General features: G+C 43.2%; 2 protein-coding genes across 2 annotated transcripts in view; one reads left to right on the top strand and one right to left on the bottom strand.

The window, feature by feature from the left end:
- Nucleotides 1-16,645, bottom strand: part of LOC139376518 (rho GTPase-activating protein 22-like) — a 33,747-nt gene extending 17,102 nt beyond the window's left edge. Inside the window, exons 1-3 of the mRNA XM_071119205.1 lie at nt 16,449-16,645; nt 5,997-6,196; nt 4,403-4,490 (exon numbers count right to left, since the gene is read on the bottom strand). Of these exons, the coding sequence (XP_070975306.1) occupies nt 4,403-4,490; nt 5,997-6,196; nt 16,449-16,491 (331 nt within the window). The 5' untranslated portion in view covers nt 16,492-16,645. The remainder of the gene's footprint in view (nt 1-4,402; nt 4,491-5,996; nt 6,197-16,448) is intronic.
- Nucleotides 1-25,299, top strand: part of LOC139376538 (trichohyalin-like) — a 375,197-nt gene that overhangs the window by 275,044 nt on the left and 74,854 nt on the right. The window lies entirely within an intron of this gene.

Here is a 25,299-nt window from a genome sequence, read left to right as displayed (position 1 = left end):
CATTGACTACAGCTCAGCATTCAACACCATAGTGCTCCCCGTACCTGCTTCTCATCTCCGGCGTCGATCCTTACGACTAGTCACTTTGAATAATGCCACTTCAATAATGTTTACATATCTTACATGACCCATCTCATATGTATATACTGTACCTTATACCATCTATTGCATCTTGCCTATGCCACTCTGCCATCGCTCATCCATATATTTATATGTACGTATTCTTATTCCATCGCTTTGGATTTGTGTGTATTAGGTAGTTGTTGTGAAATTGTTAGATTACTTGTTAGATATTACTGCACTGTCGGAACTAGAAGCATCAAGCATTTCGCTACACTCGCGTTAACATCTGCTAACCATGTGTATGTGACCAATACAATTTGATCATTGTAATCATGTTGTTGGATCACACTCTGCTGTTGGCTAGCTTGTCCTACTCACCCATTTTTACAGTAGGCCTCTGTGTTTTCCCTTCGCTTTAAGTGACCAGAAAGAGTGACGTGTGTAGGTTTGTTGCTAGCCTAAAGGGCACCGCAAGACCCATCTATAGATCCATGGAGATCCTCCATCACAAATTCCAGCATGCTGTCCACAGACTTAAACCAACAAAACAGTGCTTAGCTACTTTCCATTACTTTCTTTTGAAACACTGTCTGAGGTCATGAAGTGAGCCATTGTTGTAGTTACTGACAGTTTATGCATATCAGGTAAGGAGAGCCCACAATGAAGCTCATGCATGAATATTGTTGACTTTTTCAACCTGGGTCACATTACTCAGGTAAACAAGATCACACACTTTTCTACTGCTAGTGCCACAGGGTAATATGCAAATGTCAGAGGGCACTAAGAAAGTAGTTTCATACGGTATACTAAGATCTTGTTAGTACCCTCATTCATTGTTCTGAGCCAGTGGGGTGCTTTATAGGCAATGAACTGACAACTAGCTAATCAAAAGTTGTGCAAGCCTAGAAAGACAGGACCACTGTTCTTTGTCTAGAGCTGTATTCCCTTCTAGCAAACAGCTCTTCTTTATAAGGCTGAGCTTTTCTGCAAGGCTTGGACTGGTGCTGGGGGTAGGGGACAGGCTCCAAGTGTGTGTGTGTGTCTGTGTGTGTGTGTGTGTGTTTGCACTGGCTAAACAAGTAGCCTACAATAATTAATTAGCTGAAATTGTCTTGTTTACCCAGGCTTGTGTGTGTGTGTGTGTGTGTGTGTGTGTGTGTGTGTGTGTGTGTGTGTGTGTGTGTGTGTGTGTGTGTGTGTGTGTGTGTGTGTGTGTGTGTGTGTGTGTGTGCACCATCCTTTACAGGCTGTTGTTTCCCAGCTGGTTGTATGGCTAGAGACCAACACAAAAGGAAGCTTGGCCTTGAGTAGCCCCTTAAAGCACAGAGTGCATTTAAAAAGCACAGATTATTATAACTGTTTCCTTACTCTGATAGGCGTTCAGTAATAGCCACATAGCTACTTCAGTTTAAAGGATATTGAAAAGGGTTGTTGGATTTGGCTACGTTTTGGTTCATTGCTTTCTTGGTCCCAAGGATATTAGAGGGAAAGGAAGCAGGATATTTTACCTTTAAAATGTGTGAGGGCTCCCTAAACAGTTTAATTGTAGCCTTGGATATGAGAATATAAAAGGTGCTATCAGATAGGTTAATTTGGTCATACAGGATCTATCACCATAGATGTTCCTGAGGAAATGAGTGTAGATGTATCATGTATCAATGCATCATCTCTTGCCAAATTTTGGAGGGGAAAAAAATCAAGCTAGGCATATTTGTACCCTTGATGAGTTAATGCCAATTTGCAGGGGCCTTCGCTTCTCTTTCATTTGGACAGGGCAAGGACCTTAAAGTGTCCACATCAAACACAACCCGCAAGGACGTTTATTGGCAGAGGTCATGCATAGAGAGAGTCTGTGAACTGAGACCCAGGAACACCCTAGTGCCTTGCCTTGCTCTGAAATAGGGCTGAACGATACGGGCCAAAAAAAATCTAATAGCATTTTTTTAACCAAATATTGCGATTTCACCTGCGATACAGATCTAAACACTTAGGCAAACTGTTGGAATCATAGCAATAGAATGATTAAATAAAAAACTAAGTGGAAAGCAGCATTGTTCTTGTTTGTTACAATCTCTTGACTGCATTTGACTTAACAGAACCGCATGCAAACTTATAGTGGATCTAACAGCTAGGACGATGAACTGCACCACTTGAGCGACAGGTGGCGGGGTTTGGTGTGTGTAGGAAACAGCTATAAGAGGGGGAAAACAACTGAGTAAGCTATAAACGTGGATGTCAATGTGTCAATGTTGCAATTTCGATGTGAATTAGAACAATTGCGCAGCCCTACTCTGAAAGGATGACGTGATGTGGTAACAGAAGGCAAAAGATGCTCAGAGTCATTTCTCAAAAGTGCTAGGAGAATTATGCAGACAGTAACCTCAGAGGCTCTCTAACACCCTAGATGGCACAGTCAAAAGCCCAAATTGGCCAATGAATTGCAGGCACTGCTCTTTGCCCGAAACCGATTCTGAAATGGATAGTATGAATGAGGACCGGACCATCGGTCCAGAGTGGATCTGACTCCATATGGAGACATTTTGGGTGATGTGGGTGAATGCAGTGGCCTATTGCCCTATTGCAAGAAGTACACAGGAAGCTTCCCCGCACCTCTGTTGAAGCCTTACAGTAATATTTGTTTCCCAACCCCATTGCCAGAGTGGATCTTTATCGTAACGCCATAGTCAATCTGAGCACTCAGTGGTTGTTCATTTCAAGGCTGAGAAGCGAAAAGCATTCATTTAAGCAGAGTAAGAGAGAAAGCAAGAGGGAGAAGAAAAGGGCCTCAAGGGCCTGAGAATTGAATATCTTCTAATGAGCATGTATGGGCTGAGTTGGGTTTGAGAGTAAGAGACTTCTAAAGTGCACAGCTCCGATTGAAATGCAGTCCCCTTTCCATTGTGTTCTTGCTGTCCCACTGTTTAAATGGTCTTCAGAAATGACCTTGACAGCCTGTGTGCTGCCTGCCGAGCTCATCCACACGTAGCCAGTAAAGGCTGATTGGGGTCACACTCTGCTGCAATATCTACGTGAAGAGTTGACTGCGTAGGGTCTTTCCAGCACACTCGCCCCCGGGCAAAGCTGCATATTGTCCGTGTACATGTAACAGTATTGCTTCCGTCCCTCTCCTTCGCCCCCAACCTGGGCTCAAACCAGGGAACCTCTGAACACTTCGACGACAGTCGCACGCAAAGCATCATTACCTATCGCTCCGCAAAATATGCAGTCCTTGCAGAAAAAGGGAAGCAACTAATTCAAGGTTTCGGAGTGAGTGACGTCAACTATTTAAATGCTACTCGTGCGCATCGCTAACAAGCTAACCCTTTCACACTGGTTACGTTTACATAGATGTCAACCTTAAAAAAGATAGTCATGAGAACCAGCTATTGGGGTCAGTATGCCTGGGCAAGATTAGAATATTCCCTTTTCTCTCTTCCCTGTATTAAAATGTCATTCACCAAGGAGCTGGAATCCATACTGATGCATCAATGTGTTCTCAGTGATTAGTTCTGATTCTGAAGTCTTGGTTTGGAGATTTTGTCACGAAAGAGATTAACATCCACAGGGATGCAATTCTTAGGGGGTGATATACTGCTGTTTCCATGACATCGACTGACCAGGTGAATCAAGGGGAACGTAATGATCCCCTATTGATGCCACCTGCTAAATTCACTTCAGTCAGTGTAGATGAAGGGGAGGAGACAGATTAAAGAAGGATTTTAAGCCTTAAAACAATTGAGACATGGATTGTGTGTGCCATTCAGGGGGTGAGTGGTCAAGAAAAAAATATATTGAAGTGCCTTTGAACGGGGTATGGTAGTAGGTACCATGCGCACCGGTTTGAGTGAGTCAAGAATTGCAACACTGCTAGGTTTTTCACACTCAACAGTTTCCCGTGTGTATGAATTATGATCCACCATCCAAAGGACATAGCGCCAATTTTACACAACTGCGGGAAGCATAGAAGTCAACATGGGCCAGCATCCCTGTGGAACGCTTCCGATACCTTGTAGAGTCCATGTCCCGCCTAATTGTTCTGAGGGAAAAAGGGGGTGCAACTTAATATTAGGAAGGTGTTCCTAATGTTTTGTACACAGTGTAATTGCAGTGTATTGCGTGCAAGCTTATCTACCAGTCAGTATGGTGTCTGTGCTCTGCATCTCCAGTCTCCATTGTGAAACATCAGCATTGCCCCCTGCTGGCTCAGTGTGGTATTGAGGAAACTGCAATACGCTAAATATCCTCCTCATAAAATCTTGAGTCAGACATGTGCCTGACTGGCAACACATGTATTTTCTGCTAAAGGAGGAGAGGCTGTGGTGTTGATGGATTGTCTCACCTGGAACGATTTCAAAAATATGTCTCCCTGGTTCTTCTGGGTTGGCGGTGAGCTCGTTCACCTGACAGCCCTGCAGAGGTATGCAGCCCTGGAATAAACGAACACAGAATCCATTCAAAAACCAAATATTAACAATACCTCAGTGAGATTAATCTCTAATCGTTTAAATCACAAACATTGATAAAAAATAGACAGAAGATCTCTCTCTCTATATATATATATATCTTTCATCTCTTTCAGGATGAAGGAGTACAGATTACTGAATGGAGATCAATAGTAATTAAACAACGCCATCGAGGCCTGTTCCTTTAGAGACTACTCAGAAGGAAAGCCGGTCTCATTCTACCAGTCTGGCAGCATCCCTCATCATCCCTCATCAAACAGGATGGGATCTGCCAAACCAGAGATCAAGCTGTCCACAGTAGTCGCCATGGCAACAAATTGGTAGCATGTCAGGGCAGGGCTAGCAGCCCAGCAGAGCTCCCAACGTGCCTTGAATATGGATGGGGACAAATGACTGAGGAGAATTAAGACGGAACTCAAAATCTGAGATTATTCTCCCTTCTGGAGATGTCTTGTAGCAACCTTTGTGGCTCTAAACACCAAGCCATTCCTTAATGGCCTGCTCTACATGATAAAAAATGTCTGTAGATTGCCTAAATGCAAATTCCCTTCCTTCAGTTATCATTTCCTTTCATCTCAGTGCGAGACCTTGCTGTGTGAATTGCTTACACAGCCCCCTGCTCCAATTTCTATTGATTAGATGGGGGAAAAAGCGGACAGATTGACACTTTCACACACATCCTGGTTACCGCGCAGGGAGGGGCGGGTGTGTGTGTGTGTGTGTGTGTGTGTGTGTGTGTGTGTGTGTGTGTGTGTGTGTGTGTGTGTGTGTGTGTGTGTGTGTGTGTGTGTGGAGAAATCAATACTGGCTGGATGACTATTGACGGCCTGTGATTAAAAGGTGCCTATCAAACCCTTCAGTCATTCAGCCAGGCCTTAATGCAGAGCTTCTCCAGCCTGAAAGAACTCAATGGTGTGTGTGTTGGGGAGACAGGTATGCATTTAAAAGGGCAGCAGTCAAGTGGGAACGCCTGTGGAAATCAATGGAGGTGCTCGGATATCAGGCCCAGGAATGTAAGAAGATGATCACTGAACACTGGAAGCATTGGGCCACCGACTACCACCTGCTGTCTTTTGTTGGATCACTTCATTACCCTTTCCTGGCAGGATGCTGTGTGGTGGTCCTGAAACAACTGTCTGCCTGATTACCGCATAGCTCTTTCATGGCCATGCCAAAATGTCATGACCAAAATTGAGCGACGGTATCAAAACTATGTTTCATCCTGATTTTCCTTCTCGGCAGGGCACGATGGCAATGCTATCTATCCATGCTAGGTGGTGATATAGACAATTCATTTGACCTATTTTTTCTAAGCAACGGATGAAAAAAACCACAGCAAATTATTATTGGAGAGGATCTGAACTAGCCACAGTAGCTACTATAGCGAAAGTCCCACATTAAACCGAATAAAGGACTTCAGCGAACCTCTGCAATGAACTGAAGAAGAGCTTAGGTGTGAATGTTCAGTACCTGTGGCTTGGTCTCCTCCTCGTCTTTGTAGAAGTAGAGCTGGTCGGAGCGCAGGACAAACCATTTTAGCTGCCAGTTCTTCATGATGCTCCTCTGTTTCTTCAGCCAGCCAGCCTTCAGAGCCCCCTCCTGGAGACTGGGGGAGGATGGCCGGCATGGGCCCCGGGACACATCCCCCATCACCATGCTCTTGGACCGGGCTGGAGAGTCGAGACATACACACATGAATACAAATACACACATAAGCAGGGAGGGAGACTGGCAGAGCGGGAGACAGGCAGGGAGGGAGACAGGCAGGGAGGGAGACAGGCAGGCAGGCAGGGAGACAGGCAAGCAGGCAGGGAGACAGGCAGAGGGGGAGACAGACAGTGAGACAGGCACATACACATAGTGTGTGTCAGCTCTAGGGTTGCCATGGTGAGGCAGACACCACACGCACCACGTCCTGCCCTGGAGCTGAGGCTGAGGCCCCCCTTCCTCCCCTGGGTAGAGGTGGCTGGAGACCCACCCGGCACAGGGAAGAGAGGAAAGGCCTCAGGTGATCTAAGCGATTCATTTAAAGCCACTGGAAGAGAGTTATTGTCTGTTCTGGCAGACCAACAGAACCAGGAACCAGTTTGAACTGTGATAATAAGACCTCCTGGGATTGACTCTGGGTTTTAGTGTAACGTGAGCTCAGTCAAGGACTGTTTCAGATGCAGTTTCTAGGCTTCCTATGTCTGGAGGCTCTGAACTCACACACGGTCCCCGTATCAGTTTCAGTCTGTCCTTTACGCAACGCAATTCATGAAATTAGCTTGATACAGGACAGACGCAAGATTACTTAATACAGTACAGCCTGTGCAGAAAGTCAAATCTGGTCTTTACTAGTCCATGCATTAATCGTGACATTTGACAAAATAAACAAAAAAAACTGATTTCAGCTTCTAGAGACCTGACCGTCCTGAGAGAATAGCCACTCAGCAACACCTCCCACAGAGCCAAACAGCGGCAAAGGCAAACAAGACAAGCAATTTGATGATCATGTATAATTTATAGGAATCAATCCTGCAGACATCCTCTCTGCTGGACCTCCTGTGTGACACACTCAGGATCATTGCTCAGCTTAGAGGGGGGAGGGAGGATGAAAATCAATGTTTATTCTTCCCCTTTTTTCTCTCTTATTCTCCCTTTCTTCTCCTTCTCGCAATATGGGGTGGGTATGGGAGGCCAGGAGTTTCTCACGTGGTCAGGGAGAACTCCCGACCCTAAGGATGGGGAAACGCTGTAGTATGGCTATGATGCAGTCACCCTGGAAAGACAGTTCCCAACACCTCCCTGGCATCACTCACCATGTTTTATTGGCATTAATTCATAGTTCTAACTGTCCATTAATTTTGAATCAAATCAAATTTCAAATCAAACCTACATTTACAGTCATTGTTTATTATACTCTGTGGTTATGGGTTGGGCTGCGGCTCCTTGCCCCCAGCACCAGACACAACATAGCATGGCCACCGTAGCCTAGCCGTCATTGTCCCCCTCCGTTCCTACTGCCATGGCTGCCTGCCTGGCTCCCTTCCTAATGGGTTGCACTCATCAGAGGAGCAGAGGCCACCGTATATCACATGAACCATTTCTCTCTCTCTCTCGCTCTGTCTCCGTCTACAACTGTCCGTCCATCTCTCTCTACCTCCATCCCTGTTTCTGGGTGCTCTGCTGGCCCCAGTCAATCACAGCCCCGTGTGCTTGCCTGGAAGCCTCATTAGAGTAATTACATACTGTACACGCACTAGTGTTGAATATTTCCTCGGCTATTTTACAAATGTTCCATCTCGAGAATAAATCCCTTTTCTCAGTGGCTAACCCAGTTCTTCCCGCCAAAACCCCAAAGTGTCATTCAAAAGCATTATAAAAGCGCCTAAAGCTTTGATCGATAAATTCAAGCCTGATGCTACCTGAGCCCGATGAGCCATACATGAAATACATTTTGTGAGCCTAGATTGTGCCATTATCCAATATATGATAGGCCTATAGGCTACTGCACATTTTGCATGACAGAAAAATGTCAAAGCCCATAGATGTAGCTAGCTCTATGCTCTCCTGGGTAAATAAACGAAACTAGCTTTAGTAGGCTGATCTTCTGGAGTGTGAGCTGTATTACTGTACTGCACTGTATTACACTGTATTATATTGACTGGAATGACGCACATCGTTCAAACCACGATAAAGCAGGGAGTGAACATGCCATTCTGGTGCAGCACATGAGACCTACAAAGTTTTGGCTAGCGAATTTGACTTTAATTTTGAAATATAATAGGGCCTATTTGTATAATTAGTTGGCTGACGCATAAATACCTTTCATAATATTGTATTTCCCCTAATGTTATTAGCATAGCTCCTCTTTCTCTCTTTGTCGTTCATTCCTTCCTTGTGTTGAACAGATAAATGAAATAAGTTTTGTCGTCCTTAACGGCATCATTCTAATGACATCCTTGAATAATATAGGATTAGAATTAGATGCAAAAGGCTGTCACTTCTCTTCAGGAAGATTGAAAGGTTCTGGGTCTGCAGAAATAGCTGCTATAGCCTACTGCCGTCTCACACTCGCTCTTCTTTCAAACTACCCGAGTTCTATAGGCTGCTGTATTTAACATTCAGCAAACAAGCGCTTGCATCCCTTTTCAAATAGTGTATTGGTATTTAAAAAAATGCAAAAAAAAACATTATGTCCAGCAAGCTATTCTAGTCTAGCTTTTCCTTCATGGGACTCCTAATTTTTTTAAGGAGCACAGGTGCGTATTGCACAAGAGACAGAGGCTCTAAGTTAGAAGCTTATTATGCTTGACCCATCATTAATTAGCTAAATATAAAGATAATACTAAATTGAATGTATCACCTGAAAGAGGTAGGCTAGGACATCCATATATTGGGCTATATATCAATCTAGAACTGCTCTATCAATTTTGGATGCAATTTGAACGGAGTGACCCCCGAAAGCCAGATGGAGATGGGTAAATTAGACCCACATTCAGTCTTTATATTACTGTAGAATAGACTATGCTGCAGCAGATGTTGGCCTAAAAAGAAAAAATGATGCCATAATGAGATGATAGGTCTACATGCATCTTGAACTGCGCTCCATACTGAGATGTCTGTCTGTTGAGCGTTGATGATTCATCATACAGACGCCGTAGAGAAGACAGTTTAAACATTGAATACAATTTAACAGTTTCATTTTACACCATGCTGTTCATATAAATAGTTTATTATAATTCACTGGCTTCTCACAGTTATTTATCCCGGGAAAAGGGAGTGTTTTGGGCGGTAACCGGTTTCACGCCATTCATCCCTAACACACATCCGTCCTGGAGGTGTGTGACCAATCGGTTTCCACGCTTCAAGATTGAAGCAATCACGTGGACTGGGATATGTTCCAGGTAACATCAGACAACAACATTGACGTATATGCTGACTCGGTGAAAGCGCAAACCACCGCTTTTAATCATGGCAAGGTGATTGGAAACATGACCGAATACAAACAGTGTAGATATTCCCTCCGGAAGGCAATCAAACAAGCAAAGCGTCAGTATAGAGCCAAAGTAGAGTTACAATTCAACGGGTCAAACATGAGACGTATGTGGCAGTGTCTACACTCAATCACAGATTACAATAAGAAAACCAACCCTGTCGCAGACATCGACGTCTTGCTCCCAGACAAATTAAACAACTTCTTTGCTCGCTTTGAGGATAATACAGTGCCACTGACACGGCCCGCTACCAAAGCCTGTGGGCTCTCCGTCACCGCGGCCAACATGAGTGAAAAATTTAAACGTGTTAACCCTGGCCTGGGCTGGCATCCTTAGCCGCGTCCTCAGAGCATGTGCAGACCAGCTGGCTGATGTGTTTACGGACATATTCAATCAATCCCTATCCCAGTCTGCTGTGCCCACATGCTTCAAAATGTCCACCATTGTTCCTGTTCCCAAGAAAGCTAAGGTAACTGAACTAAATGACTATCGCTCTGTAGCACTCACTTCTGTCATCGTGAAGTGCTTTGAGAGACTAGTCAAGGAACATATCACCTCCACCCTACCTGATACCCTAGACCCACTTCAATTTGCTTACCGCCCCAGTAGGTCCACAGACGACGCAATCGCCATCACACTGCACACTGCCCTATCCCATCTGGACAAGAGGAATAGCTATGTAAGAATGCTGTTCATTGACTACAGCTCAGCATTTAACACCATAGTACCCTTCAAACTCGTCATTAACCTCGAGACCCTGGGTCTCGACCCCACCCTGTGCAACTTAGTCCTGAACTTTCTGACGGGCCGCCCCCAGGTGGTGAGGGTAGGAAACAACATCTCCACCCCGCTGATCCTAAACACTGGGGCCCCACAAGAGTGCGTTCTCAGCCCTGTCCTGTACTCCCTGTTCACCCATGACTGCGTGGCCATGCACGCCTTCAACTCAATCAACAGGTTTGCAGGCGACACTACAGTGGTGGGCTTGATTACCAACAATGACGAGACGGCCTACAGGGAGGAGGTGAGGGCCCTCGGAGTGTGGTGTCAGGAAAACAACCTCTCACTCAACATCAACAAAACAACAGAGATGATTTTGGACTTCAGGAAACTGCGGTGGGAGCACCCCCCCATCCACATCGACGGGACAATAGTGGAGAAGGTGGAAAGTTTTAAGTTCCTTGGCATACACATCACGGACAAACTGAAATGGCCCACCCACACAGACAGCGTGGTGAAGAAGGCGCAACAGCGCCTCTTCAACCTCAGGAGGCTGAAGAAATTTGGCTTGTCACCAAAAACACTCACAAACTTTTACAGATGCACAATTGAGAGCATCCTGTCAGGCTGTATCCCCACCTGGTATGGCAACTGTTCTGCCCACAACTGCAAGGCTCTCCAGAGGGTGGTGCGGTCTGCACAACACATCACTGGGGGCAAACTACCTTCCCTCCAGGACACCTACAGCACCCGATGTCACAGGAAGGCCAAAAAGATTGTCAAGAACAACAACCACTCAAATCTCTGGCCACTTTAATATATTTAATAAATGGATTTAATAAAGGTATTGCTAGTCACTTTAAATAACACCACTTTAATAATGTCTACATATGCTACATTACTCATCCCATATGCATATACTGTATTCCATCTACCACCATACCATCTACTGCATCTTGCCTATGCTGCACGGCCATCGCTCATCCATATATTTATATGTACATATTCTTATTCATCCCTTTACATTTGTGTGCATGAGGTAGTCATTGTGAATTTGTTAGATTACTTGTCAGATATTACTGCACTGTCGGAACTAGAAGCACAAGCATTTCGCTACACTCGCGTTAACATCTGCTAACCATGTGTATGTGACCAATACAATTTGATTTGACTTAATTTGGTTTGGCCATAAGCATCGTCGGTAGAGACTCGTTTGAGCTCTTTTGATTTAATGTCGCAATTAGTGTATTGTGAGATCTCAAACATCGTCTCAAATATCGTCTTAAATGAAACGAGAATGACAAAGCCTTTCAGTACTCTATTCATTATTCTGTCATTCCAGCCAGATGTATTTCCTCAGTGGTGTTTCAGACATAACACAGCGTGGTATTGTGGGGTCTATAAACAGACATTTGGGGGAAGCGTCATGAGTCTTGTTTTCCAGTTTCCACACTGACCTTTCAAAATCGACTCTACTGGAAGAAACCAAATAGGTCCAAGAGGAATGAAGGAATGATTTGCAAATGTTGCCGTAGTCGTGCACACTCTTAGAAAAAGGGGTTCCGAAAGGGTTCTTCAGCTGTTCCCATAGGACAAGTATTCCCAAACTGGGGGTACCGCGCAATGGCGTCGGGAGTACGCCAAATATAAAAATGTGATTCACATTTTTAAAAAACAATAATAATATGAATTGTTTTTATTTTTTTAAACATTGTTTTTCCTTCACATTTTCAAACAGTCCATTTATATTTCCAACGGGGCTATACATTTGGATTGCTTTTTTTCTCTCGCCTGAGTAGCCTCGTTTCACTGCCGAAAATAACATTAAACCATCTAGTGTTCAGCGAAATAACAACACAATGTCAAATACAGGTAGCCTAGTCAAACAATTAACATCCAATCACATTAACCGGTACTCTCTCGTGGGAATTCCACTAACGGTCCATACGTAGCCAAGTGTAGCTGCTGCTCATGTTGGTATCTGTACTGATAGCGCAAAAGCCATGACAGGGAGATATAGTGGAGTGGTAACGCGTGTGCAAGCAGTTGCTCCCGATGCCACTTGAGCACACTGCAGCATCCACCGAGAGTCTCTTGCTGCCAAGGGAATGTCTGACAGCTTGAAAGACATTTTGGTCACTACAGTGAAAATGGTTAACTTTGTTTAAGCAAGGCACCTGAACTCTCGTGTATTTTCTGCACTATGCAATGATATGGGCAGCGACGATGTAACGCTTTTACAACATACAGAAGTGCACTGGTTATCAAGGTGCAAAGTATTGACACGTTTTTTTGAATTGAGAGACAGCTTAAAGTTTTCTTTACTGACCATAAATTTCACTTGTCTGACCGCTTGCATGATGACGAGTTTCTCAGACAACTGGCCTATCTGGGGATGTTTTTTCAAGCCTGAATGATCTGAATGTAGGATTACACGGACTCTCCGCAATTATATTCATTGTGTGGGACAAAATTGAGGCTATGATTAAGAAGTTGGAGCTCTTCTCTGTCTGCATTAACAAGAACAACACACAGGTCTTTCCATCATTGTATGATTTTTTTTGTGTGTAAATTAACTCAAGCTGACGGACAATCCCAAATGTGATATAGCGAAGCACTTGAGTGAGTTGGGTGCGCAATTACGAAGGTACTTTCCCGATACGGATGACACAAACAACTGGATTCGTTATCCCTTTCATGCCTTGCCTCCAGTCCACTTACCAATATCTGAACAAGAGAGCCTCGTCGAAATTGCAACAAGCGGTACTGTGGGAATTGAATTGAATCAGAAGCCAGTGCCAGATTTCTTAATTGAGCTGCGCTCAGAGTATCCGGCCTTGGCAAATCGCGCTATTAAGAGTTATGTGCATCCTTTCAAGCACACCCTTCTCATTAACCTGTGGTGAGTTATTCATTGGGGTGACAGGTAGCCTAGTGGTTAGAGCATTGGACCAGAAACCGAAAGGTTGCTAGAACAAATCCCTGAGCTGGTAAGGTAAAAATCTGTTGCTCTACCCCTGAACAAGGCAGTTAACCCACTGTTCCTAGGCTTTGTAAATAACAATTTGTTCTTAACTGACTTGCCTAGTTAAGTAAATAAAAAATCTGAATTTTGGTTTAATCCGTAAGATGGTTAAATAAAGAGCAAAAATATTCATAATTATTTGTGAACTGGTCCTATAAGAGCTCTTTGTCACCTCCCACGAGTCGGGTTGTGACAAAAACTCACACTAATTTTTATGTTTAACAAATGTATTGTATAGTGTGCAGGGTTACAATGACAGGAAAAAACAACATTTGAGAGTGTGCTGACCCTGGATGCTAGAGGGGGTACACAGCTGGAGGTTGAATGTTTGAAGGGGTACGGGACTATAAAACTTTGGGAACCACTGCCATAGGAGAACCCTTTTTGGTTCTAGGTAGAACCTTCTGTAGAAAGGGTCCTTACATGGAACCCCAAAAAGTTATACCTGGAACCAAGAAGGGTTCTTCAAAGGGTTCTCCTGTGGGGAGCATCTAGATAGCACAAATTGTTTTTCTATAAGTGTAATGTAGTTTGCATTAGATGTTGCAATCCATGGGTGCATTGGAATACACTGCCCAATTATCTGAGTCGGTGTGTGTGTGTGTGTGTGTGTGTGTGTGTGTGTGTGTGTGTGTGTGTGTGTGTGTGTGTGTGTGTGTGTGTGTGTGTGTGTGTGTGTGTGTGTGTGTGTGTGTGTGTGTGTGTGTGTGTAGGCCAAGGGTACACTGAGCCATTTCTCCTATCAGTGACTCATTTCACATTAAAGTCTACACAAGTTGAAAATCGGCGCATGTGACAAATAACATTTGATTTGATTCCCTGTGTTGTCATGGGTGTAGCTAAAATGTGGTCTCTTCCAGTCTGTAAGTAGTTCTTAGAAACAACATTGGGACTGTTGCGTTTACACAAAATACTAGCAATTCATTTCGCTACGAAGTGCGCATTCAGAGTATTTATTTGTATGTTTATAGTTAAGTAAATGGATGGTTCGCCCTCACAGTCGCTCTGAGATTCTAACCCAAACATACTATTCTCCTCCATATGATTTATAGTGATCTTCAATGAAAGATGTAGTAGATTGGTGGTCCTCCTCCTCATTGTATATGGCATGTACTCCCTGACCCTAGAGAATAGTCTGCCAAGGATGTTCATCATGGGTAATGTATATTGCGTACCAGCTTTACTAATACCATCAATCAATGAGCTCATGTCTGAAAGAATGATCACGCCACCTAAGGAGACGTGCTCTATATAACTTGTCTATTTAGCATGGTCCAATGTGCTGCTACTAGAATATGGCGCATATGTCTCTAATCCATAGGATATTGTCTTGTTTCAAAGTGGGTGAAACCTCATCCAGAGATAGTCATTATGACCATAGAGAAACAACTACTGCATGATTCCATTGCACACACACATACTATAGCCTGGAGGTAGGCAACCCTGGACCTGGTGTGCTGCAGGCCCTTCGTGTTCTAATTTAACCGACCTTAGAAGACCAGGTGTGTTGATCAATCAGCTCAATTGGTCAGGTGAGGTGCCAAGTTGGAACAAAATCCTGCAGTACCTGCTATAGCCTATATCCAGTCACTGGTCTTCATGAACTTTTGAGATGTGGATTCATCATCACATGGTATGGCTGTATAGTCCTCGAAAACCAGAGAATAGCTATCCATTAACCTGTCACATTGCGTAGACTTATCAGCCACAGGATAAATGACCTGGCTCTTTTCTCCAAGCACGGAATCCATTTGGGAAATTCCATTTAATTAATATGGTTGCTGTGTGATTTATGATGCATGGGAAGGAGCTGATGGAGCTACAGGTGCATCACTGGATCATTTCCACGGACTCTATCTGCTGCTGATGAATGTATTAACCCATTGAGAATCCGTGGAGAGTTTGCCTAAGAAACTGTAGTAGGCGTCACTCGGATTAGGCGGAGGGGGAGGGGGGGGGGGTGAGTACTGTGCCGCGATGTTCAGCTGCAGTGAGGTGTAACACTGCTGTGCTGGTGTGTGTGTGTGTTCTAGTGATGTGGGGGGGAAAAGGGATTAAAGTTACATATCGCAATATCATTTTGGACGATTTTATATCAATACTACTCCGAGGTAGTGCTAGCTAGTGCTAGCCGGCTGTTCCTGTGCCAGAACTCTGGTATTTTTCATCCTATACCTTGTTCTCCATCTTCTTTTTAAATAGTGAGCCAACATGTTTTCAGCACTTTTATTTCCATGACTGAACAAAACTCGTTTTTTCATGCTCTCTCTTGTACAGTGAGCAATATGTTTGGAACATCAAATTGCAGTAAAATTGCAGTATTGAATCGCAATCGTGAGAATCGCAGCACATATCATATCGGCACCTAAGTATCATGATAATATTGTATCGTGAAGTCCCTGGCAATTCCTAGCCCTAGTGTGTACTGTATCTATGCTGTATATTCTGTTGCATAGTATGTATGTGTGTCTACTACTGTGCCTGTAGCTCATCTGTCAGTAATACTACGGTCAATGCTGTGCAGTATACTACAGTATACTCTCATCCCAAAACCATGGTAATGTACTTCAAAGTCATGATGATGGGGAGAGTGAAACAGCTGAGATGTGGGCTATTTAAAGAGATTACCATGGACCAGGAAATATATTTAAATGGACCAGGACTTCGAAAATGGTATTTATTCATGTGTTTTGTTGAATGAATAAAAATAAGCCATTTTTACGTACCAATTACAATAGCTATGCAGAGAATGTGCCTATCTTAGAACCACAAACCTAATTGAATCCATTTTATTTTTTATATATTTTAATGAATTAATTCATCCATCTAGTTTCTTATACGCTCTCAATTTGATCTCATTTTAGAGAGAATAAGAGAATACGGATTGCAAAGGGACCTCTCTATATCAGTACTGTTCCATCATTTCATATTAACTCTCATGAAATCTTCTCACACCTGCATCATTTTGTCATTCACATTCTCGTGCTAATGTCGCGAACATCAAAAGCAGCAACTGACAGACAAGCATCTGGTCAGCATCATCAAGATAAAGCAGGAGATGATGATGATGTCATTGACAGCATCATAGTAGAACGATCTATGTGTACCGCCCATGTGCTCCATTCACATACACTATATAGCAGTAGTGTGGGTCGATAGTAGTGGTAGAGAAAAATACATCGCTCTCGGCTCGCTCACCTCTCTTGGTCTGTCTGATCTTGGGACTCAGCATTGCTGTCATCGCTGGAGGACGACACTTTCCCCTCTCAGCATGTTCATTCGTCCGTCTGGCACCCCACCCCTCTCGTTTTTCTCTCTCTATCCCTCGTTCTCAACACACCATCCTCTCCTGTCTACCCTCTATTCTCTTCTCTCTCCCACTGACCTTCTGTAATAGGCAGCACCAGCAGCAGCTGCAGGCTAGGGGGCTGGGGCTGAAGGGGGAGGGATCCCTTCTCCTTGCACACGCTCAGTGGCCTCCACCCCTCCCTTCTACATTATTCATCGCCGGGGAGACCACGCTGGTGGGTAGGGGGGAGGGAGGGTGGATCTCATCCCACTACTACTATACCACACCGACCGGTAAACGCCAGTTTGTGATTAGAATGTCCTTCCCATCGCAGGTTCAATGAGGCTGAAACACACAAGAAGGAGAGCTGCTATATCCCTGTCACTTCCTCTCTCTATGGCTGGGAGCTACCCGCTTAATTGGTTAAAGCCGTGTGTTTCTCTCTTTTTCACTAATGTTCTGTCATTTTCTCTCTTTCTAGCTTTTTCTTCCTCTGTCTGTGTTCTTCATTTTCCTTCTGTTTCTCTCACTGTTGTCTACCTCTTCTTCACTACGTAATTTACGAAAGTTCAACCAGGAAGGCTAGTCTGAATGCTTGTTTAACTTCATCAAGTAGCATAATTCACTCTGTTTCCTGTTATACAGATTAAATCAAACTTTATTTGTCAAATGCGCTGAATACAACAAGTGTAGACCTCACCGTGAAATGCTTACTTACAAGGCAAGCCCTTAACCAACAGCGCAGTTGAAGAATATTTAAGGAATGATTTACCAAATAAACGAAAGTAAAAAATACAAATAAAATACTAGGCTATATACAGGGGGTACCGGTACCGAGTCACTGTGCAGGGGTACACGTTAGTTGGGGAAATTTGTACATGTAGGTACGGGTGAAGTGACTATGCATAGATAATAAACAGCTAGTAGCAGCAGTGCACAAAACATGTTATTTTGATTAATTGTTCAGCAGTTAAGGAGCCTTTTGGTCCTAGACTTGGCGCTATGGTACCGCTTGCCGTGCGGTAGCAGAGAAAACAGTCTATGACTTGGGTGACTGGAGTCTCTGACAATTTTATGGGCTTTCCTCTGACACCGCCTATTATATAGGTCCTGGATTGCAGGAAGCGCCAAGTCTAGGACCAAAAGGCCCCAGTGATGTACTGGGCCATTCGCACTACCCTCTGTAGCACCTTACGGTCAGATGCCGAGCAGTTGCCATACCAGGCGGTGATGCAACCGGTCAGGATGCTCTCGATGGTGCAGCTGTATAACTTTTTGAGGATCTGCGGACACATGCCAAATATTTTCAGTCTCCTGAGGGGGAAAGGTTTGTCATGCCCTCTTCACGACTGAATTGGTGTGTTTGGACCATGTTAGTTTGTGGGTGATGTGGACACCAAGGAACTTGATACTCTCGATACGCTCCACTACAGCTCCGTTGATGTTAATGGGGGCTTGTTCGGCCTGCCTTTTCCTGTAGTCCACGATCAGCTCCTTTGTCTTGCTCACATTGAGGGAGAGGTTGTTGTCCTGGCACCACACTGCCAGTTCTCTGACCTCCTGTCTCATTGTTGCCGGAGATCAGGCCTACCACTGTTGTGTCATTAGCAAACTTAAGGATGGCGTTGGAGTCATGTTTGGCCACACAGTCGTGGGTAAACAGGGAGTACAGGAGGAGACTAAGTACACACCCCTGAGGGGCCACAGTGTTGAGGGTCAGCGTGGCAGACGTGTTGTTGCCTACCCATACCACCTGGGGGCGGCAAGTAAGGAAGTCCAGGATCCAGTTGAAGAAGGTGTTTAGACCCAGGGTCCTTAGCTTAGTGATGAGTTTTGTGGGCACTATGGTGATGAACGCTGAGCTGTAGTCAATGAACAGCATTCTCACATAGGTGTTCCTTTTGTCCAGGTGGGAAAGGGCAGTGTGGTGTGCGATAGAGATTGCATCATCTGTGGATCTGTTGGGGCGGTATGCGAATTGGAGTGAGTCTTAGGGTATCCGGGAGGATGCTGTTGATGTGAGCCATGACCAGCCTTTCAAAGCACTTCATGGTTACCGACATGAGTGCTACGGGCCAGTAATCATTTAGGCAGGTTACCTTCGCTTCCTTGGGCACAGAGACTACGGTGGTTTGCTTGAAACATGTAGGTATTACAGACTCAGACAGGGAGAGGTTGAAAATGTCAGTGAAGAAACTTGCAAGTTGGTCCGCGCATGCTTTGAGTACACTTTCTGGTATTCCATCTGGCCCCGCGGCTTTGTGAATGTTGACCTGTTTAAAGGTCTTGCTCACATCGGCTACCGAGAGCGTTATCACACAGGCATCCAGAACAGCTGGTGCTCTTGTGCATGCTTCAGTATTGCTTGCCTGGTAGGCTAGTGTCACTGGGCAGCTCGTGTCTGGATTTCCCTTTGTAGTCCGTAATAGCTTTAAAGCCCTGCCACACCCGATGAGCATCAGAGCCGGTGTAGTAGGATTCAATCTTAATCCTGTATTGTACAGGCAAAGTGGGAATGAATACAAATGTATAATCAACATCACAGCGTTTCGTTCTTCTCCTCTTTGCTAGTAGCCATGTGTAGAATGTCTTTCACCAAATTACATTCAGCCTATAAGCACGGCGCAATAACGCACATTCCGCACGCTTGCTGTATAACCTATGGGCTCACTTTGCAATTATCACTTTCCTCTGTCTCAACCAATGGGATGTATTATTTAGATTTTTTTTGTGGCTTCCATCAATATATATATATACACAGTGGGGCAAAAAAATATTTAGTCAGCCACCAATTGTGCAAGTTCTCCCACTTAAAAAGATGAGAGAGGCCTGTAATGTGATGGTCTGGGGGTGCTTTGGTGGTGGTAAAGGTGGCAGATTTGTACAGGGTAAAATGGATCTTGAAGAATGAAGGTTATCACTCCATTTTAATTGGAGCCAATTTTATCCTATAACAGGACAATGACCCCAAACACAGCTCCAAACTATGCAAGAACTATTTAGGGAAGAAGCAGTCAGCTGGTATTTTGTCTGTAATGGAGTGGCCAGCACCGTATATATAATTTATATACATTACCAGTCAAAAGTTTGGACACACCTACTCATTCAAGGGTTGTTCTTTATTTTTACTATGTTCTACATTGTATAATAATAGTGAAGACATCACAACTATGAAGTAACACATACGGAATATTGTAGTAACCAAAAAATGTGTTATATTATTATTTCAAATTTTAGATTCTTCAAAGTAGCCACCTTGATGACAACTTTGCATACGCTTGGCATTCTCTCAACCAGCTTCACCTGAAATTATGAAGGAGTTCCCACATATGCTGAGCACTTGTTGGCTGCTTTTCCTTCACTCTGCAGTCCAACTCATCCCAAACCATCTCAATTTGGTTGAGGTCAGGTGATTGTGGAGGCCAGGTCATCTGATTCTGCTCTCCATCACTCTCCTTCTTGGTAAAGTCACCCTTACACAGCCTGGAGGTGTGTTTTGGGTCATTCTCCTGTTGAAAATTAAATTATAGTCCCATTAAGCGCAAACCAGATGGGATGGAGTATCGGTGCAGAATGCTGTGGTGGCCATGCTGGTTAAGTGTGCCTTGAATTCTAAATAAATCACAGACAGTGTCACCAGCAAAGGAACCCCGCACCATCACACCTCCTCCTCCATGCTTCATGGTGGGAACCACACATGCAGAGATCATCCGTTCGCCTACCCTGCATCTCACATAGAGACGGCAGTTGCAACCGAATATCTCAAACTTGGACTCATCAGACCAAAGGACAGATTTCCACTGGTCTAATGTCCATTGCTCGTGTTTCTTGGCCCAATCAAGTTTCTTATTATTATTGGTGTCCTTTAGTAGCGGTTTATTTGCAGCAATTTGACCACAAAGGCCTGATTCACGCAGTCACTACTGAACAGTTGATGTTGAGATGTGTCTGTTACATGAACTCAGTGAAGCATTTATTTGGACTGCAATCTGAGGTGCAGTTAACTCGATTTAACTTATCCTCTGCAACAGAGGTAACTCTAGGTCTACCTTTCCTGTGGCTATCGCGAGAGCCAGTTTCATCATAGCGCTTGATGGCTTCTGCAACTGCACTTGAAGAAACGTAAAAAATTATTGATGACGGACGGTCGTTTCTCTTTGATTATTTGAGCTGTTCTTGTCGTAATATGGACTTGGTCTTTTACCAAATAGGGCTATCTTCTGTATACTACCCCTACCTTGTCTCAACACAACTGATTGTCTCAAACGCATTATAAAGGAAAAAAAATCAACAAATTAACTTTTAACAAGACACCTGTTAATTGAAAAGCATTCCAGGTGAAGCTGGTTGAGAGAATGCTAAGAGTGTGCAAAGCTGTCATCAAGTCAAAGGATGGCTACTTTGAAGAATCTCAAATATGAATATATTTTTGATGTGTTTAACACTTTTTTGGTTACAACATGATTCCATATGTGTTATTTCATAGTTTTCATGTCTTCACTATTATTCTACAATGTAGAATAATAGTACAAATAAAGAAAAACCTTGAATGAGTAGGTGTAAACTCATGAACAACAACACTTAGGTTTCTACTTCCCGCTTATACATACTATATACAGTTTAAGGACACGGTATAGTTCACTATAGTTATATTTTGTTTGTTTTTTGTCCCATCCTTCAGCTCCACTCAACCCCTCCCATCTATCTTGGAACACCATCCAGTTTATATTTCTATTTGCCATATATTTTTCAACTGTATTGTGATGTTTCACAGAAGTTCTGATCCTTTCTATTCTCATAGATTCTACAGTACATATTGTAAAATAAAAATAAACATTTTTGCTATGAGAATTATGATATTATTAATCGATTTACGATGACTTTTTTTATTATCACCCAGCTGTGGTTATACAAAAATTGTTTTGAGGACCAGTTCATAAACCATGTGCCATGGAATCGGTACATCTTCTCAACTATTTTTCAATCTATATGGCACAGCTGTCAATTTTTTAGTCCTTAAATTAAACTGGTATACTTTTTTCTTTATCACAATTTTTTTTCTTTAATAATGCAGGGCCGACAGACAAGTTCTTGGGATGTATTTATGTCAACTTACCCATGTTCTCTCACTTGTTTTCAAATGACGGTCAGACCCCACAATTTCCCCTGAGGAAGAAGATTGTTCCAGCGATAGAGCTCCACCCACTCCCAGGCGATAAAGGTGACTCCTCCATGACTATTTTCCAGAGAATATGTTAAGCCTTGTTCACACTGCAGGCCTTAACGCTCAAATCAGTTTTGTTTTTCAAATCTGTTTTGGAATACCGACTGTCCAAACTGCAAGCTACAAGTGACCAAATCGGATGTGTGTGTTCAGACAGCAGTCATTTTCTGACATGGCTACGCTAGTTGTCATAGTAATGACAGGTGTGTGCTTAGTGGTGGAGGCTGATTGGTGGAGGTGCTCACGCTTCCTATTACTCAGCAGTTATGTAGCAAGCTAAGGGGACAACAATGCCTGACATGGACTTTTCTCCAGTTGCTTTGAATGTTCAGAACACTTTTAAAGTCACACAGGATAAGATGATCCAACTTTCAAAACAAGTCCTTTTTTGGCTAGCCACAGCAGTCAACTAGCTAGCTGTAGCTTTCTAGCACATTCACTCATTTTGCTGTAAACGATTATCAAGCTAGTTAACTACCACATGTTCTTGTCAAAACGGTCACCAGAGTAGATACTGTAGCTAGCGAAATGACACGCCAAATAACAGTCGAAGGTTGTATAGCCAGGAATCAGATTTGTACCTGATTTCAAACCACCTACGGAGGTAGTTGGAAGTGTGGCTTGAAGTGTCTGATTCCGTTTGCTTAGACTGCAGGAGAAATAACAGATTTGAATCAGAGGGGGGGAAAAAAATTGGTAGCATTTTACTTGACACCTGGCGTCATAACACGTTATGACATGGTCACACGCGCGGACATAACTTGTCATATGGTCATAACTCTATCATGGCACATATCTTTCGACATGTTGTGACATATTGCATTATTTTATGGCTGGTTATGACACCTATATAAGAGTGTCAAAACCCACAAAACTTACCACACAATTTAACTTACATGTCAACAGTATTTTTAAGTTATATGCAATTTTCTGAAATATTCCATATTGAATTATCATTGTAATTGTGCACACATTGATGTCAGATATGTACCTACCCCCAATACTCTGTTGCTGATGACTGGGATGAATGCAAGAGCAGACATCCTCTTTTCAAACCTATGACTGATGGGGCGGCAGGGTAGCCTAGTGGTTAGAGCGTTGGACTAGTAACCGGAAGGTTGCGAGTTCAAACCCCCGAGCTGACAAGGTACAAATCTGTCGTTCTGCCCCTGAACAGGCAGTTAACCCACTGTTCCCAGGCCGTCATTGAAAATAAGAATTTGTTCTTAACTGACTTGCCTGGTAAAATAAAAAAATAAAAAAAATAAGGGCATGCACGTGATAGGCCTATCTGGCTCATATGGTTCTGATGGTCATAATGCTTCTTGACAGTCTCATAAAGTGTATTTTCTTAGTCCAAGTAAAGTGACAAAGGATGTCATAAAGTGTACAAACATGACTATAAATAATGACACACAACAACAAAAGGATTTAAGAAACAAACGTTGAAACAAGAGGAAAAAAGACACATTTGAATAAAATGTGGGTTTTGACACTGGTTATGACACACACTTATGTGTCATAACCAGCCGTAAAAGAACGCAATATACATCACAACAGGTGTAAATATATGGTTCATGACAGAGTTATGACCATATGATGACAGGTTATGACGATACATGTCAGCTGTTAAGACATTTGATGACATGGTTATGACCGCTAGGTGTCAAGTAAAGTGTTACTAATAACGGATTTGAGTCACTTCGAACTGCCAATGTGAACGAGGCTTTTAGAGAATCGCCATTAGGCAAGTGGGCATTTTCCGACTCTCAACTTCTGGCAATCCTGGCCACAGTGGTACAGGCATTTCCAGCCATGAGCTCCTAACAACTGGCTACGAATGTATTCGACTTATCTCTGCACTCCTAGGTGACAGTAGTCCTTTCTCGGGAGTGTTACAAAGTTACAGTGTACTTCCGAGATCTCCATACATAAAAAAAGAGTCTGAGCAATATCCATGAATTTTACAGGATCAAGTTCAATGTGTAATTAAATTGTTCCATTCTTAGTATATGATATAATGACAACGAGCAGCATCAGAAATGCAAGGAAAGAAAGGTGCTGTTTTATGTCACAAAGTGTTTGCCAAATCTGTGAAGACTCCGAGAACGAGAGAGTTCTTAATACATATCTTAACGTATTCACATGAAAAAAAAGGCAACGTAATATTAATGACTTTGTAACAGCTCCAAGTAGTTGTCCACGACAAGAAATGCTCAACGGTACCCTAGTTTATAGAAATATCTATATACAGTATGCTGCTGTTAGAAGCTCACAAGTCAAATTCATGATTAGCCTATAATTTATCTGACGATATTCATCGTTACTCATTGCCAATTCATTCTTCAATTCTGCAAGCAATGCAATGTATGGAGTGATTTCAGTGCCAACAGAAATTGTATTGGAATTCCATCATTTTGAATTTGTTTGTTGCCTATTGAATTTAATATTTTTCAATTTGTAATGCAGAAATGTAATCATTGAACACATTGAAGTGATTCAAGGAAATGCTTCTCTATGCTAGCTTCTAACATCCTACCCAATTAACAATGGTTGGTCCCACAGTAACCACCTTCTGTTAGCAAATTAAGGCTACACAGCAATTGTTATCACCACGTGGGTTCCCTTATTCCAATTGTGCAAGGTTGCCTTTTCATAACACTTTTACTATGGTTGTTGCAACAGTGTCCGATCTCAAGATCTCATCATGCTTTAGACAGTTGGCCCTCGAGACAGGTTTTACTGCCGATGCCTCCCATCTGTGTACTTTTGGGGGATTTTCATGTTCAGTGGTCTGAAGTTCATTGGTCTACATAACGTATAACTGGTCATTCTATAGTGCGCCTCAACTCATAAGCCTAGCGACAGCATATCACACACTAGGTGAATTACATTATTTCAGGCAACCATTACGACTTGTTTCTTTGTCTCGTACAATCTTTTCAATCAGCACGACTCTCTTCATCGCAAAACACAACAGTTTTGATCTCCATACTAAGCTACCTGCTACTTCCTATTCTACTGCATATGCTCGCAGCCCTCAGGCAAGGCGGTTTCCCTCCGCAGTGACGTTTTCGCGAGGCTGTCTTCTTACCGGTTTTCCATTGTTTCCTTCTAATTGCAAGTTCACAACTCCTATCGTTTTTTATTCCTTCACGTGATTTCGGTTTTTCTGATCCAGTCTTTTCACTCTAATCACTATTGTCTAACTTATTTATTTTGGGTGGTTTCGATGCCAGCTGCCCAGCAAAGGGCTACTTGTCATCAGCGTCTGGCTACGAGGAGCGTTCCTCGGAGACGAAGCCATACCCCAAACTATTTCATAAAATTCCATATTGCATTCGGTCTATGTTGTTCATTCAGTTAAGCCTGTACTCGATTGAAATGTAGTTTCTGAAAGTTCAATCAGGAGGCTGCTCTGAATGCCCGTTGAACTTCACCAAGCATCATAACATAATTCACTCTGTTTCCTATTATACAGGCATAGTGGGAATGAATATAAACTTATCATCATCAGCATAGGGTCTCATTCTTCT

The sequence above is a fragment of the Oncorhynchus clarkii genome, chromosome 20 (genome assembly GCF_045791955.1).
Source record: "Oncorhynchus clarkii lewisi isolate Uvic-CL-2024 chromosome 20, UVic_Ocla_1.0, whole genome shotgun sequence".
Lineage (NCBI taxonomy): Eukaryota > Metazoa > Chordata > Actinopteri > Salmoniformes > Salmonidae > Oncorhynchus > Oncorhynchus clarkii.
Note: the sequence above shows the minus strand (reverse complement) of the source record. Positions and strands in the feature narration are given on the sequence as shown.